Source organism: Chlorocebus sabaeus, chromosome 21, assembly GCF_047675955.1.
Source record: "Chlorocebus sabaeus isolate Y175 chromosome 21, mChlSab1.0.hap1, whole genome shotgun sequence".
NCBI classification, from domain to species: domain Eukaryota; kingdom Metazoa; phylum Chordata; class Mammalia; order Primates; family Cercopithecidae; genus Chlorocebus; species Chlorocebus sabaeus.
The window spans coordinates 23,266,520-23,281,948 of NC_132924.1; the positions used below are offsets into that span (position 1 = coordinate 23,266,520).

General features: G+C 35.9%; 1 protein-coding gene across 3 annotated transcripts in view; it reads left to right on the plus strand.

The window, feature by feature from the left end:
- Window positions 1–15,429, plus strand: part of LOC103226200 (amphiphysin) — a 251,796-nt gene that overhangs the window by 139,972 nt on the left and 96,395 nt on the right. For all 3 annotated transcript variants that reach the window (XM_073008951.1, XM_073008950.1, XM_073008949.1), the window contains 2 exons: window positions 11,664–11,771; window positions 13,513–13,598. In XM_073008951.1, coding sequence (XP_072865052.1) covers window positions 11,664–11,771; window positions 13,513–13,598 — 194 coding nt within the window. The remainder of the gene's footprint in view (window positions 1–11,663; window positions 11,772–13,512; window positions 13,599–15,429) is intronic.

The window sequence follows — 15,429 nt, forward strand, 5'->3', positions numbered from 1 at the left end:
TTCTTAAGTATTTATCTTGGATGCTATTGTAATTGGTATTGCTCTCCTAACTTCTTTCTCAGTTTGTTATTAGTGTATGGAAAGGCAACTAATAATTTTTAAAATTATACTTTAAGTATAATGGATACATGTGCAGAACGTGCAGGTTTGTTCCATAAGTATACATGTGCTGTGGTGGTTTGCTGCACCCATCAACATGTCATCTATATCAGATATTTCTCCTAATGCTATCCCTCCCCTAGCCCCCCATCCCTCAACAGTCCCCAGTGTGTGATGTTCCACTCTGTGTCCATGTTTTCATTGTTCAGCTCCCACTTATGAGTGAGAACATGTGGTATTTGGTTTTCTGTTCCTGTGTTAGTTTGCTGAGAATGTTGGTTTCTAGCTTCATCCATGTCCCTGCAAAGGACATGAACTCATCCTTTTATGGCTGCATAGTCTTCCATGGTGTATATGTGCCACATTTTCTTTAACCAGTTTATCATTGATGGGCATTTGGGTTGGTTCCAAGTCTTTGCTGATGTGAATAGTACTGCAATAAACATACATGTGTGTGTGTCTTTATAGTAGAATGATTTATAATCCTTTGGGTATATACCCAGTAATGGGATTGCTGGGCCAAATGTTCTTTCTGGTTCCCGATCCTTGAGGAATTTCCACACTGTCTTCCAGAATGGTTGAGCTAATTTACACTCCCACCAACAGTGTAAAAGTGTTCCTATTTCTCCACATACTCTTCAGCATCTGTTGTTTCCTGACTTTTTACTGATCGCCATTCTAACTGGTATGAGATGGTATCTCATTGTGGTTTTGATTTGCATGTCTCTAATGACCAGTGATGATGAGATTTTTTTCATATGTTTGTTGGCCACATAATGTCTTCTTTTGAGAAGTGTCTATTCATAGCCTTTGCCCACTTTTTGTTGGGGTTGTTTTTTTTCTTGTAAATTTGTTTAAGTTCTTTGTAGATTCTCGATATTAGTCCTTTGTCAGATGGATAGATTGCAAAAATTTTCTCCCATTCTGTAGGTTGCCTGTTCACTCTGATGATAGCTTCTTTTGCTGTGCAGAAGCTCTTTAGTTTAATTAGATCCCATTCATCAATTTTGGTTTTTGTTGCAATTGCTTTTGGTGTTTTAGTCATGCAGTCTTTGCCCATGCCTATGTCCTGAATGGTATTGCATAAGTTTTCTTCTAGGGTTTTTATAGTTTTAGGTCTTACATTTAAGTCTTTAATCCATCTTGAGTTAATTTTTGTATAAGGTGTAAGTAAGGGGTCCAGTTTAAGTTTTCTGCATATAGCTAGGGAGTCCTTTCCTCATTGCTTGTTTTTGTCATATTTGTCCAAGATCAGATGGTTGTAGATGTGTGGCGTTATTTCTGAGGCCTCAGTTCTGTTCCATTGGTCTATATATCTGTTTTGGTACCAGTACCTTGCTGTTTTGGTTACAGTAGCCTTGTAGTGTAGTTTGAAGTCAGGTAGTATGATGAAAGGCAACTAATTACTTAATGTGGATTTTGTATCTGGAAACTTTTCTTATTTGTTTACTAGTTCTGGCAGTTTTTTTGTGGAGCCTTTAGGGTTTCCCATGTAGAACATCACAGTGTCTGCCAACAGGTACAATTTTACTTCTTGCTTTCCAATTTGGATGAATTGTATTTCTCTTTCTTGCCTAATTTTTTTCAATTGAAAATAAATGGTGAGAGTGGGCATCCTTGTCTTGTTTCTGGTGTCAGTGGAAAGTTTTCAGTTTTCTCTATTGAACATGATGTTAACTGTAAGTTTTTCATATATGGCCTTTGATATGTTGGGGTAATTTCCCTTCATTTCTAGTTTGCTGAGCATTTTATCATGAGAGGGTAATGAATTTTATCAAATGCATTTTCTACATCTATTGAAAGGATTATGCAATTCTTATCTTTCATTATATTGATGTGGTGTATCACATTAATTGATTTTCATATGTTAAACTATTCTTGCATCCCAGGAATGAATCTTACTTGGTCATGATGTATGATCCTTTTGATCTGCTGTTGAATTCAGTTTGCTAGTATTTTGTAGTGCTTTTTTGCATCTGTATTAATCATGATATTGGTCTGTAGTTTTCTTTTCTTGTGGTGTCTTTGTCTGACTTTGATATCAGGGCCTCAGACAATGAGTTTTGAAGTGTTCTCTTCCTTGCGATCTTTTTGGAAGAGCTTGAGAATGATTGGCATTAATTCTTTTTTAAATGTTTGGTAGAATTTGCCAATGAAGCCATCTGGTCTTGGTTTTGTTGTTGTTGGGAGGTATTTGGTTGCCTATTAAATCTCCTTACTACTTAAAGATGTGTTCAAGCCTTCCATTTATTCATGATTCAGTCTTCGTAGGTTGTATGTATCTAGTAATTTATCTGTCTCATCTATATTATTCAGTTTGCCAGTATATACTGTTCATATTAGTCTCTTAACCTTTTTATTTCTATGGCATCAGTTGTAACATATTGCCTTTCATATCTGATTATATTTGTTTGAGTTTTCTATCTTATTTAATTTAGATAAAAGTTTGTTAAATTTTTTATCTGCTCAAAAAAACAACTTGTAGTTACCTTGATTTTTCCTGTTTTTCTAATCTTTATTTCACTTATTTCCACTCTAATCTTTATCTTTCCTTTTCTTTTGACAATTTGGAGTTTCATTTGTTCTTTTTCTAGTTCCTTGAGATGTAGAGTTAGGTTGTTTATTTGATATCTTTCCTTTTAATGTATGCATTTATCACTAAAACTTTCCACTTAGTACTGCTTTTGCTGCTACTTGTTTTTGTTTTCATTTGTGCTGAGATACTTTTTAATATCCATTTTGATAGCTTTTTGGACCCATTGGTTGTTCAAAATTGTGTTGTTTAATTTCCAAACATTTGTGAGTTTTTCAGTTTTCTTTCTGCTATTGATTTCTAGTTTTATTTTATTGTGTTTGGAAAAGATACCTGGTATGATTTCAGTCTTATTAAATTTGTTAAGACTTGTTTTGTGACCCAACATACTTTCCAGACTGAAGAATCTTCCATGTGCAACTTAAGAGTATGTGTTTTCTGCTGTTGTTGTTTTGAATATTCTGTATATGTCTGTTAGGTCCATTTGATCTATAGTGTTGTTCAGGTCTACTGTTTCTTTGTTGATATTCTGTCTATAATTGAAATTGTGATCGAAATTGTGGTTCTATATGTAATTGAAAGTGGAGTATTAAGGTTTTGTATTATTATCATATTGCTATCTGTTTCTTTCTTCAGTTTTTCAATGTTTGTTTTATATATATATAGGTGCTTTATATTTATAATTGCTAATCTTCCCGAGGGATTGACCTTTTTATCATTCCTTGGCCTTCTGTTTCTCTTGTGACAGTTTTGGAATTAAGGTTTACTTTGTCTGATAAGGACAGCCATCCCTAGTCTTTTCTGGTTACCATTTGCCTGGAATATCTTTTTCCATCTCTTTACTTTCAGCCTATGTGTGTCCTGTAATCTTAAGTGAGTCTCTTGTAGACAACAAATAGTTGGATCTTTTTTTAATTTAAATTCATTTAGCCACTCTATGTCTTTTGACTGGGAATTTAATCAACTTACATTTAAAGTAATTATTAGTAGGAAAGCATTTACTGTTACAAATTTGTTCATTGTTTTCTGTTTGTCTTATTGTTTGTTTGTTCCTCTTTTCCTCTCTTGTTAATTTCTTTTGTATTTTGTTGTTTCTTTGTGTTGATACGCTTTGATTTTTTTCTCTTTTACTTTTGTGTACCTTCCATATGTATTTTTGTGGTTATGATAGAATTTAGATAAAATATTTTATAATTATTACAGTCTATTTTAAGCTAAGAACTAAATTAACATCAATCACCCATAAAAACTCTACACTTTTATTTTCACTCCGTGTATACTTTATATTGTCAAAATTTGCATATATTTATATTGTGTTTCCATAAATATATTGTTTAGTTATAGTTATGCTTAGCATTTTTGTCTTTTTGACTTTTATACTAGAATTGAAACTGATTCACCCATCACTGTTACGGTAATACAGTATTCTATATTTGTCTATATATTTACATTTACCAACAAATATTATACTTTCTTATGCTATTGTTTGCTGTGTAGTGTCCTTTAATTTCATGTTAAAGAAATCTGTTTAGCATTCTTTACAAGGTAGGCCTAATGGTGATGACCTCCTTCAGCTTTGGTTTGTCTAGCTATGTCTTTGTCTCTTCTTTAAGAATACAAGAAACAAGTACTCTTGTTTCACAATTTTTTCTTTCTTTCATCACTTTAAATATGTCATCTGACTCCCTTCTTGCATGCTTCTGCTAAAAGTCCATTAATAGTATTACAGAGATTCCCTTGTATGTGAGCAAGTCACTTTTATCTTGCTATTTTGAAATTCCATTGTTGTAATTGACAATTGAAATAATGTGTCTCTGTGTAGACTTTAAGGGGTTCATTTCATTTGGAGTTTTTGGGCTTCCTGAATTTGAATGAACATTTTCTTTCCCAGTCTTGGGAAGTTTTCAGTCATTATTTCTTTCAATAGCTTTATGATTATTTTTTTCTTCTCTTTCTGGGATTCCCATAGTGCATAAGTTGGTCCATGTAATGGTGTCCCATAAATCCCTTAAGCTTTTTTCACTATTTTTCATTTGTTTTTCTTTTTGTTCCTCTGACCAAATGATTCTTAATGACCTGTCTGAGTTTATTGATCCTCTTTTCTGCTTGATCTAATGTTCTCTTGAACTCCCCTCCCCCGGTGAATTTTTCAGTTCACTTATTGTATTTTTCAGTTCTATCATTTCTGTTTGATATTTTCTATATCGGTTTGTTTAATTTCTCACTTTGTGTATACATTATTATCCTGATCTGAGTGACAGTTACTTTGAATTCTCTGTCAGGCACATCATATATCTCCATTTCATTAGGGTTGATATTTGTAAATTTATTTTGTTTCTTTATTTGATACGTATTTCCCTGTTTTTAAATTTACCTTGGTTCTCTATGTTGGTATCTTCACATTAGACAAAACAGCCACCTCTTTTAATCTTTGTGGACTAGCTCCATATAGGAGAAGACCTTCACCAATCATCCCAGTCATAGATTTTAGAAGCCTCTCAAACTTTTGACTATTCTGATTGCTTTCTTTGTTCTTAGCAACCCCTAGGCATCTAGAGAATGCTGGGTCATTTCAGTGCTCTGAGAGAAGCAAGACTCATTTTCTTTGGAAGCCATTTTCTTTGGAAACCCACAAAAGTTGTATCATTGGATGCTTGTTTAACTCTTTCCCTGCATAGATAGAAGCAGGGACCTCGGTGTTTTTTACTGAGGGGAGGGGTTGTGGCAACTAGTTGTATGGTAGGCCATACTACCTAGAAGTGTGTTTTTATTTGTTTGTTTATTTCCTTCTGCTTGCTCTATACTGAGCCAGGGAGAGGAGCTATGGCAAGTGCCTGCATGCATGTTCAAACCTCTGTTTATTCTCTGTAGACCCAGGGACTAGTGTATGCTGGACTTGTCAGCTGTCCAAGACAGGCAAGTAGAAGACACTCTCTTGGATAGAAGTCAGAAAAGTTGGGATGCTAGATGTTCAGTCCTACTTATTCACTCTTCACTGAGAAGCAGGGAGCTGAAGGTTCCCTCTTGATTATATGGCACTGTGCTAGGGATAGCAAGTAGGTATCTCCCCTTTTCCTGCTTGTTTCAATGTGGCTGGATTTGCACTTGCCAAGGGTTCAGGAGCCATTCAACTAGTTTCTGGTGTCTCACAAACAAAAAATTGATTCATGTGTTGGTGTTAAATCTGTATGTTTGTGGGGAAGGAGAGTCCAGGGCTTCCTATTCTTCCCTCTTGCTACCATCACCTTTATTGCATGGTAATTTAATCTCCTTAAAAGCAATACTTAAGAAATCAGACAAGGTTATGGAAAAATTGTATCCTCTTACCTGAAAATTCCAAAGCAGCTTACAACTTGTTCGAATTACTCGTATGATGTATGTTCATAGTATGACTTAGCTAAACAAATAAAGACTGTGTGACTGACTAGAGAAGCAAACATCTGAAAGTTTTTTGAGTTTCAGGAGCAAAAGCTTAGTATCATTAATAAAATTGGAAGATCTTAGTTATTGTACTATATTTAGAAATTGGCCGCACTGTCTAGGAGTGTGTAATTTCAGAATACAAGCACATTCAGAATTACATTTATCAAAACACAGAAAGATTAAAATAAAATTATGACAGATTATGTTGGCTGGTCTTCTCAGTTTATTCCATGTCAGAAAGATGAAGAGCTCATTATAACTTTTCCTTGAGTAATTAGTTTTTTGGGGTCCATGGTTGAGGTCACATACAAAGATGATCCTGCAGTTTCTGAAGCATGTAAAGATTTGGAAACAATATCATCTAGATCTTTTGCTGGCTGCCCTGAAGGTAAGGTAAATATATGTTAAGGGTTTATATGTATCATGGAAAAAGGCTGAATCTCTCTCTCTGTCTCTCCCTCAAGCCACATTTAGGAAACTGGAGCATACATAGAGGCTATCAACCAAGATAGATAATTGCAAAGCCATATAACACAACTAACAGTTGAGGAAATACCTATGCTATTAACTTGGAAAGGAAATAATTTGGAATTGGAGAGTGAGAATATAGCTGTATATAATATTTGAAAGACGTTTTTATGTGAAAATGGACTTAAGTTATTCTGTGTGCCTTTACTCAGTGAATGGAAGTTAGAAGTAGGTATAGACTCCATCACTTTATGAAAGTAGTGTTGAGTGATTTTGTAATGAATGAGTTATTGATAGAAAGGAAGATTATGATTAAAAATACTCAGTGGAGAATTTTTGAGGCATGTAATGCAGTTGACTTCCTTGCCTCCTATTGAAATCGACAGGCCATGTGCAGTTAAAACTTCACGCAAATTTCCAAATATTTACTTGAGCCCATCAGTGAGGTCTGTGAAGGACCATTCATGAGGGATGATGTTGCAGCTGTGATTGGCAGGATACCCTGAGTTATGGTTTCTGTTATGCAGCATTGACATCTGAAATCAATGTTATAATAAGAACCTGCTTGTTACCAACCCAGGCAGGCTTACAACTATGAGCAGTTATTGTAAAATATAGTTTGGATTCTATCTTGGCAGCCATGCATGAGCAACTAGGCATGTATTTACTGCAGTGTACCAAAATGAATTCCAAATTGGAATTATTATAGAATTTTAAAAAGTGTATACTAAATTATTTTTTAACTATAGAGGTTCAGTGCACAATGAGAAATCTCAAGATTTTTCTTTTTTCAAGAAATGTCAGTTAAATTTATAATGTAATTTAATTAAGTTTCCTATTGGATGATTAAATAAGAATTATGTAAGTTTCTATTTAAAAAAGCTAATATGTGTCAACCTTACCGTTATTCAGGAGATTTGGGTTTTTACCCCCAAGTTTCCCAAATATCAGATAGGTAAAGAAATCAGATCAATTTGTCTTTTCTAACCCCAAAATATATGCATCAAAGTGAGTGATATTCTTCAAAATAGTCATTTTTACCATGGTAAGCTATCCTTGTAATTGACTTAAAAATTACATAAGAAAATGAGTCACATTATTTACTTTGCTTCTTGTTTTTGAACAAAAATGAGATTACCCAGTGTACTCTTCCATTGTATTCTAAGACTTAAAAGTTATTGATTCATAGCTGCTTTCAAAAATCAAATTTATCTTCAGAGAATCAAGATTTGCCACTTGGAAGATAATAAGGCAATGCCCAAGCTAGAAGGCAAGTCCATAAGGAAGAGCTTTATAAGAGTTTGCATATAGTTACACAGGCCACTGCTTCAAGGGATAACCTCCTTTGAAGGTAACAGATTTTTGCTAAAAGTAATGAGCCTTGTCACCTTATAGGCACATGGTGTTCACCATACCTAATTGAAGGGTTTCCACTCTAATCTGCCTGGGCTAACTCATTGCATCCTTTGAGTGACTGGGTGTGTATCTCCATGCTTTCTGCCAGTATCCTAGTTGGAAGTGGTTGGTGCAGGGAAAATGAAAGCAATTAGAAATAGCCAAAGAGGTTAATTGCCCCAACTCACCTCTCACCAGTCCTGAAGGGTATGTAGAAGAATAGCATAGAGTGACAGGTTGTAGTTGACTCATAAAGTCTGTCAGAGAGATAGCGGGAGCTGTTGGAAGGAGCACTAACCAAGACTCAGAAGCAGGGATGAGATTGGATGAAGTGAGCAAAGAACCCGTGGTGCAAATTAGAAGGAGGCAGTTGCTAACCCTGAACTCACATGACCATGAGAGTAAGGGGCCTTCTTAAATTTTGTGCCCTGTCTCACCTGCCTCACCTGCCTCACCCTACTCCTGGCGCTGGTCACTGGGGCCAACTTCTAATTCAGTTCACTTTTGCCACAGACTTGCTGAGCAATTTGGGACAAATTAGAGCTAATCTCATACCGCTTCACATTTCCTAAAAGTAAAATGGAGGTAATCCCTGAAACACTCATTCTATAGGTTGCTAGAAGGATCCATCAGATGTGACAATGCCTTGTAAGCCATAACCATTTACATTATTATTGTGTTTTCTTTCTTTTTCCTACCATATCAAAATTTTTAAAGCATCTTCTCCTGGGTTAGTTCTTATTTTTCAAATAACTGGGCATAACTGGAGTATGGGGAAGATTTTTTTTAAAGTGTAGATATCTAGGGCTTGCCTCAGTCTAATTAAATCAGAATCTCTTAGTGTAGGGCTCAGGAATCAGTATATTTTATGATACTTCCTTATTAGTTATACTTATTTTTACTTTTTTTCTCATTTATTTGACATATAACAATTTATTTAATTGGCATATAATAATTGCTCATATTTTTGGGACACATAGATACTTCTTTATTAACTTATTTCTTAGTTGCTGCCTTACAGTATATAACATACATCTTTGATGTATTAGGTTTAACTTGAAATAATGTATATTACTTCATGTATTGTTTAAGAACCGTACAGCAGTACACTTTCATTTCCCACCTCCTTTCCTTTGCACTGTTATTGTCATACATTTTTCTTTTACATATATTATAAACACCACAATATATTAGTTATGTTTTTTTTCTCTGAATAATCAGTTACCTTTTCAAGCAACTAAAGTAGGAAAACAAAATCTTTTATATTTTACATTGACTTTTATCATTTCTGGTACTCATTTTTCTGTGTAGCTCCACTTCATATTAAAATTCTTATGCTGGCAATGAATTTCCTCAGCCTTTGTTTGTCTGAAAAAAAAAACTATTTCACCTTCACTTTTGTAAGATATTTTCACTGGGTGTGGAATTCTGAGTTGGCAGATTTCTTTTAACTTTTATTTTTTAATACTGTAAATATATCATCCAATGTGTTCTGGCTTGCATGGTTTCTGAAGATTAGCAACCTGTAATTCTTACCTTTTTATTTTATGTTTTTCTTTTATTCTTGATGTTAAGCAGTTTGACTATGATGTATTTAGATGTGTATTGTTTGGTATTTTTCCTTTTTGGGATTCTCTGAGTTTCTTGGATCTATACTTGGATGTCCTCATTATTTAAAAAAATTTTCTGCCATTATCTCTTGAAATATTGCTTCTTATTCTCTCATCTCTTTTTGAGACTTCAATTATATTATGTTAGACCATTTTATATTGCACTGTAGGTCTTATATGCTCAATTCTCTCTCTTTTTTCCTTAATTCTCTCCTTTTTGTGTTTTAATGGAAATAATTTATTGTGACCTGTCTTCAAGTACACTGTTTATTTCCTCAGCTTTTTCAAGTTTAGTGATGGGCCCACTGAATCAATTTTTCCTCTCTGATAGAACTTTTAAAATTTCTAGTGTTTCAATTTGATTTCTATTTGACCATTAAAGTTTCTATATCTCTTCTGAAATTCCCCATCTGATTATCTTTGTTGTTGACTTTTTCAAACTAGTTACTTTAACATATTAGTCATACTCATTTTAAAATTCCTGTTTGTTACTTCCAACATCTGGGTCCTGTCTGAGTCTGTCTCTGTTGTTTGCTTTATCTTTTCTCATGGGTTTTTTTGTTTGTTTGTTTTTGTGTATTTTGTAATTTTTGATTGAATGCCAGACATCATGTATAGGATAGTGAGTACTGAAATCATATTTATGTCTGAAAATTGGCCAGCCTTTTTATCAGGCCGTTAATATGATAGTTGGAATCAATTAGTCAGGACCCGAGCTGGATTGGGGCTTTCTTTTTGCTATTGTTACTGCAGTGCACTACAGCTTTCAAATTCCTCCAGAATTAGACTGCTAATGCCTTGTACTTATATTTTAACATCTGTAATATTTTCAAATTCTTAGGTTGAAGCCTGATTTTGGGGCCCTTAGGTGCTGGAGGGTTTTTCTCAGTGTGGCTGCTGCTTATTAGATTTTAGTTGTCTTTGTATGCCTACATTGCAGAAGGGGTCTCTCTCCTTGCACTGTCCTCCTCCAGTGGTAGGCCACTATTGCTTGTTTTTCAGTGTTACAGCTTCTAGTGGAGTTAGGGCTTTTGGATTTTTGTTTTGTTTTGTTTTATTTGTTTGTTTTAAATCCTTTCCCGGCCTTGTTTTAGGCAAAGTCAGCCTCATAACTGTGGTTGGATTTGAGCAAGTTTCCTTCCCTGCCCAAGTTGGAACAGTCCACTCCTTCCTAGGCCCAAGGAGTCAGGTCTTGGGCCTAGGAAGCTTTTATGCCCCTTGAGACTTTTTCTTTTACCCTTTTGCCTATAACAATTATTTTTGCCTAAAATCTAGAGGTCAGAAGGCTCTCCGTCTCTACCGGAGCCACATTGGTTTTGCTTTGACTACTCCCCCAGAAGCAGTAGATCTTTGCTTGCACCTGTGGGTAGAAGGGTTTGGTGCCCCCTCCTCAAGCAGCTTAAAGCTTTTTGTTGTTGTTGTTGTTGTTGTTGTTAAGAGGAAATGTTCCATAGAAATGAGCAGGGCTTTATGCCTATCCCCTAGCAGCCATATGTCACCTCATTTGCATCCACACTTCAAGGGAATGTCTTGTTCTCAGACTTTCTCATGGCTTCCAATGTTGACCCATGGGAAAGGGCTTGCCCATTTGGCCCTGTGTCTTTGGCCACCAGCTATTCCAAATGACACATTAGTCTAAGGGATTCTAATGAACAAAGTATTGAGAATCACTTGTAGGAAAAGAGATTTCTTAGGAAGTAAATCTGCTTTTATAGAACTGCTGTTGGTGTGAGTGTTATTAGAATTATAAAACCAAATCTAACGTAGTTTTCCACTATCTTCAGAATACAACATTTAAAGATTTAGACTAGAGAATAATGAGTATAGTTTTGCCTTCTCTCCCTGACCAATTCTGGATTTTTTTCTGGTCTTTGACTGCAAACTGCCCTCAGCTGCTCATGATTATCCTAATTATTATCAAAAGGGAAGATATTTATCTAATGGCTTCCACACAAAGGATTGGAGGCATTCATCTGATTTTCAGGGGTCACTTAGCTAGTGAAACTCCAGCTCTTCTTGATCTCCAGTCAAGATCCTCAGCAGCTCTGGACAAGGAAAGCATTTTGGCACCTGGCTGTCAAAGGGAGACTCTATGTCCGTGCTTCTTTCTTAGTGAGTGCATTTCCTGTTGACAGAATCGCATCGCCAAGCGCAGCAGGAAGCTGGTGGACTATGACAGTGCCCGCCACCATCTGGAAGCTCTGCAGAGCTCCAAGAGGAAGGATGAGAGTCGAATCTCTAAGGTAGGGATTGAGCCTAGGGTGAATACCACTCTCCATATTTTATGACCTGTTGCAGCTTTGCTTTTTAAAATTAAGTGTTTCCTCTGTAAAAGGAGATTGGGGCCGGGCGCAGTGGCTCAAGCCTGTAATCCCAGCACTTTGGGAGGCCGAGGCAGGCGGATCACCAGGTCAGGAGATCAAGACCATCCTGGTGAACACGGTGAAACCCTGTCTCTACTAAAAATACAAAAAAAAAAAAAAAATAGCCGGGTGTAGTGGCGGGCGCCTGTAGTCCCAGCTTCTAGGGAGGCTGAGGCAGGAGAATGGCTTGAACCCGGGAGGCGGTGGAACTTGCAGTGAGCCAGGATCGCACCACTGCACTCCAGCCTGGGTGACTGAGCGAGACTCTGTCTCAAAAAAAAAAAAAAAAAAAAAAAAAAGGAGATTGGAAATTGAACAGAATTTAAACTGAAACATAGTGCTTTTTATTATTTTTAATGGAAATAAGGCTTTTCATTATATTGTACAGTTCATATGGGGGACACTGACTCACACGTTTTGATCAGAATGAACTTTGACCTACAATGTTGCAGGATCAAAGAAAGTAGCGTGTCCGCACTTCCTTAGGTAGCTGTGGTCCACCCTCAGTGCTGAAATGCAGATGCAGATAGGACACCAAGCTGAAATTCTCAGAGGTGACTTTTGATTGTCTGAGAGTACAGACGTGTGGATTTGCATAAAACTAATTTTCTGTTAGAAAAGTTTTAATAGTAGCTTTCACCATGTATATCAGCAAGTTACAGATGCCGACTAACTGAAGTCATCTCCTAAGTACACCCTCTTCTTCCAGTTTTGCCTTTTCCTATGTGCCTACACACAGCTGTCTGTATGGTCTTTCTACATCAAGATATGTTTCTCACTGCTTAAATATTTTAATGGTTTCTATTACCTCTACGAAAAATGCTAAATTTCTTAGTACAGCATAGAAGACCCTCACAATTTGGCTGTAACTCACCTATCCTGATCAACTTTCAAGTCTCCTTTCCCCTCCTCGCCTTCTTCCATAAACATACCATGAGCCAGAGCTACACAACAGTTTCTGAGCAGTTCACAATAATAAATGCCCTTCATGAGAGGCCTCCTAGATACCAGGCATCCTGTTCAACACTTCATCTACATTAACTTTCCTTAATACTCAAAACAACCTGTGCGGTACACAGTAGTAAAGCAGTCTGACAAGTTCACATGGTAAGCTAGAATTCCATATCAAGGCATTCCACCTTTGTGTATTGTAATGTCTTTCCTACCCCCTCCTTTAGCAAACATTTTCTGATTCTTTAGCATTCAGCATCACCTTCCACATAGCATGCTCTATAACACATTGTAAGTCCCTTTTATAAATACATCCTGTAATGTAATTATTTAGAGTTTCCACTAGACTGGGAATTTGCTGGGGATACATTCATGTTCAGTATCCATAGCAGAGCTGTCTACATGGCAGGCAGCTAACACATTTTTGTAGAATAAATGATTCAGCCAGAAACTGCAAGAGCAACCATTGTAATCGATCCAGTTTCCAGTTTTAGGGATTCTTAGTGTTTCCTGTTTAATTGAAAAACAAGGATATGCTTTTAACCAAATACTCTCCTTCTCAAAATGTTTCCAAGATGCCATAAGACTATTCTTATTTTATATTAAATGATGCTGTTGTGTATAGAAATGGTCTTTCTTAGTGTAAACACATGTTATGTTTCATTCCTAGGCAGAAGAAGAATTTCAGAAAGCACAGAAAGTGTTTGAAGAGTTTAATGTTGACTTACAAGAAGAGTTACCATCATTATGGTCAAGGTAAAAATATTTCTCTACAGGTTGCACATGTTCCTTTTAGAAATTCAAGGTCAGTGAATATCCCTTATCTTGTCTTTATTTTTACTGTGATACTTCAACACTGTCCAGTGGAAGTGTTCTTTATCTGTATTTTCCAGTATGGTAGCTACTTGTCACTAGTGGCTGTTGATCACTTGGAATATGGCTAGGATTAAAAAGGAGGAACTAAATTTTAAACTTAATTTAGTTTGTTTTAATTTATTTATATGTAAATAACCACCTGTGGCTAGTAGCTGCCGTATAGGATGACACAATTTTGGACCTTGATCCATTTCTCAAGTGGAGACCTAAATCTCAATTAGAGACATTAGGAAGACTGTCCCTCATCTTGAAACTTACAATAATGTCCTTTCAGTTCTTGGAGGAACTTCCTTTATTCAAAGAGCTCATCTAATCATCTGGCTTAGATGGTAAGTCCCTACTTTCAGCCCTGACTTTTAAATCTGAACTGTATTCATATTTTGAGCACCAGATACTCTTATTTACACATTACTCTGCATTTCTTGTGGAATTAAGTGCATTTTTAAATAGTTGTTCTGTTTTTCCTACTCAGTGGTAGAACAAAGAAGTTGTTGGATGAAATAGTACCTTATGATCCTCAATCTCTGTCAGCATCCTCATGCTCCTATCCCAAATTAGCCAGAATTGTACTTAAAATAATGCCACGTTATTTTAAATCAGGTCCTCTGTTTCTAACATCCAACTAGATGGGTTTGCCTCGAAAGCCTTCCTATATACAAATTCTAGAGCTTCTGTTTACCTGCCAAAATTGTATGCATTTTGACGGTCTATACTAGAGTTTGCCCATTTTTGAGTTCATCTCTAGTGTTTTTAATTTTTGCCAATAAAAGGTACTCAGTGCTTCTCGCTGAACTACTGAAATATCTGGATGAAATTTTGGCTAGTTTCTACCTCAATGTCCAGCCATCACCCAAAGTCCAACATGCAAAATTATGTCATTGTTCATCTGAATTTACTCATTCTCTCTACATCTGCATTTCTTTCTTTTTGTGTGTGTGTGCCATTATTTCTGGGCTCCCAAGCTTCAAAGCTTTGGAATTGTTACCTACAGGAAACGAAAGAGCCATCAAAATAAACAATCCATCATTTTTTGGTGTGGGCTTCTGGATTGCTCTCCCTTTCTCTCCTCCCACTGTCCACACCCTAACCCTCATCATCCTGTTGTGGATTATGATAGTAGTCTTGTCTTTACATTTCCTTCTTTGACCTCTTCCTGTACACCTTTTCTTTCAGAAGCTCCACCTTGACATCTCTGTGGCCTGCTTAGGACCTCACTGTATGTGCCTAAAGAAGACCTCTTCTCTCCCCCAGAGAGGATTTAAACAACCTGAATGTATACAACTTTTAGGGATAGAGATAAAACAAATATCTATTTATGATTTGAATTTATTTAGTTATTCACATTTATTTAAAATCAAAAATTATGTGATGCTATGGCTTTTTAAAAAATATAGATATTACTTTTTTGCTCTAACATTTCATGGAATACTTTTATTCAAAGTCTTTACATATATCTTTAGCACCAGTGTTTCTGCCCTCACTTAAGATACTCATCACCTCAACTAGTAGTTCTCCAGAGCTTATCTTCATCTGCAACAGATATTTACTTCCAAACATAAGTTGCCATTTACATACAATTAAGACAGTTATTCTTTTTATTTCCCCTGTAAAGGAATTTTTTATGATTTCTAATGTAATTGCCTAATTGCTTTTTAAACTGATCTTCAAAAAGACTTGGATACCACAGTGTTCAAGGCTTTCAATTATGAGA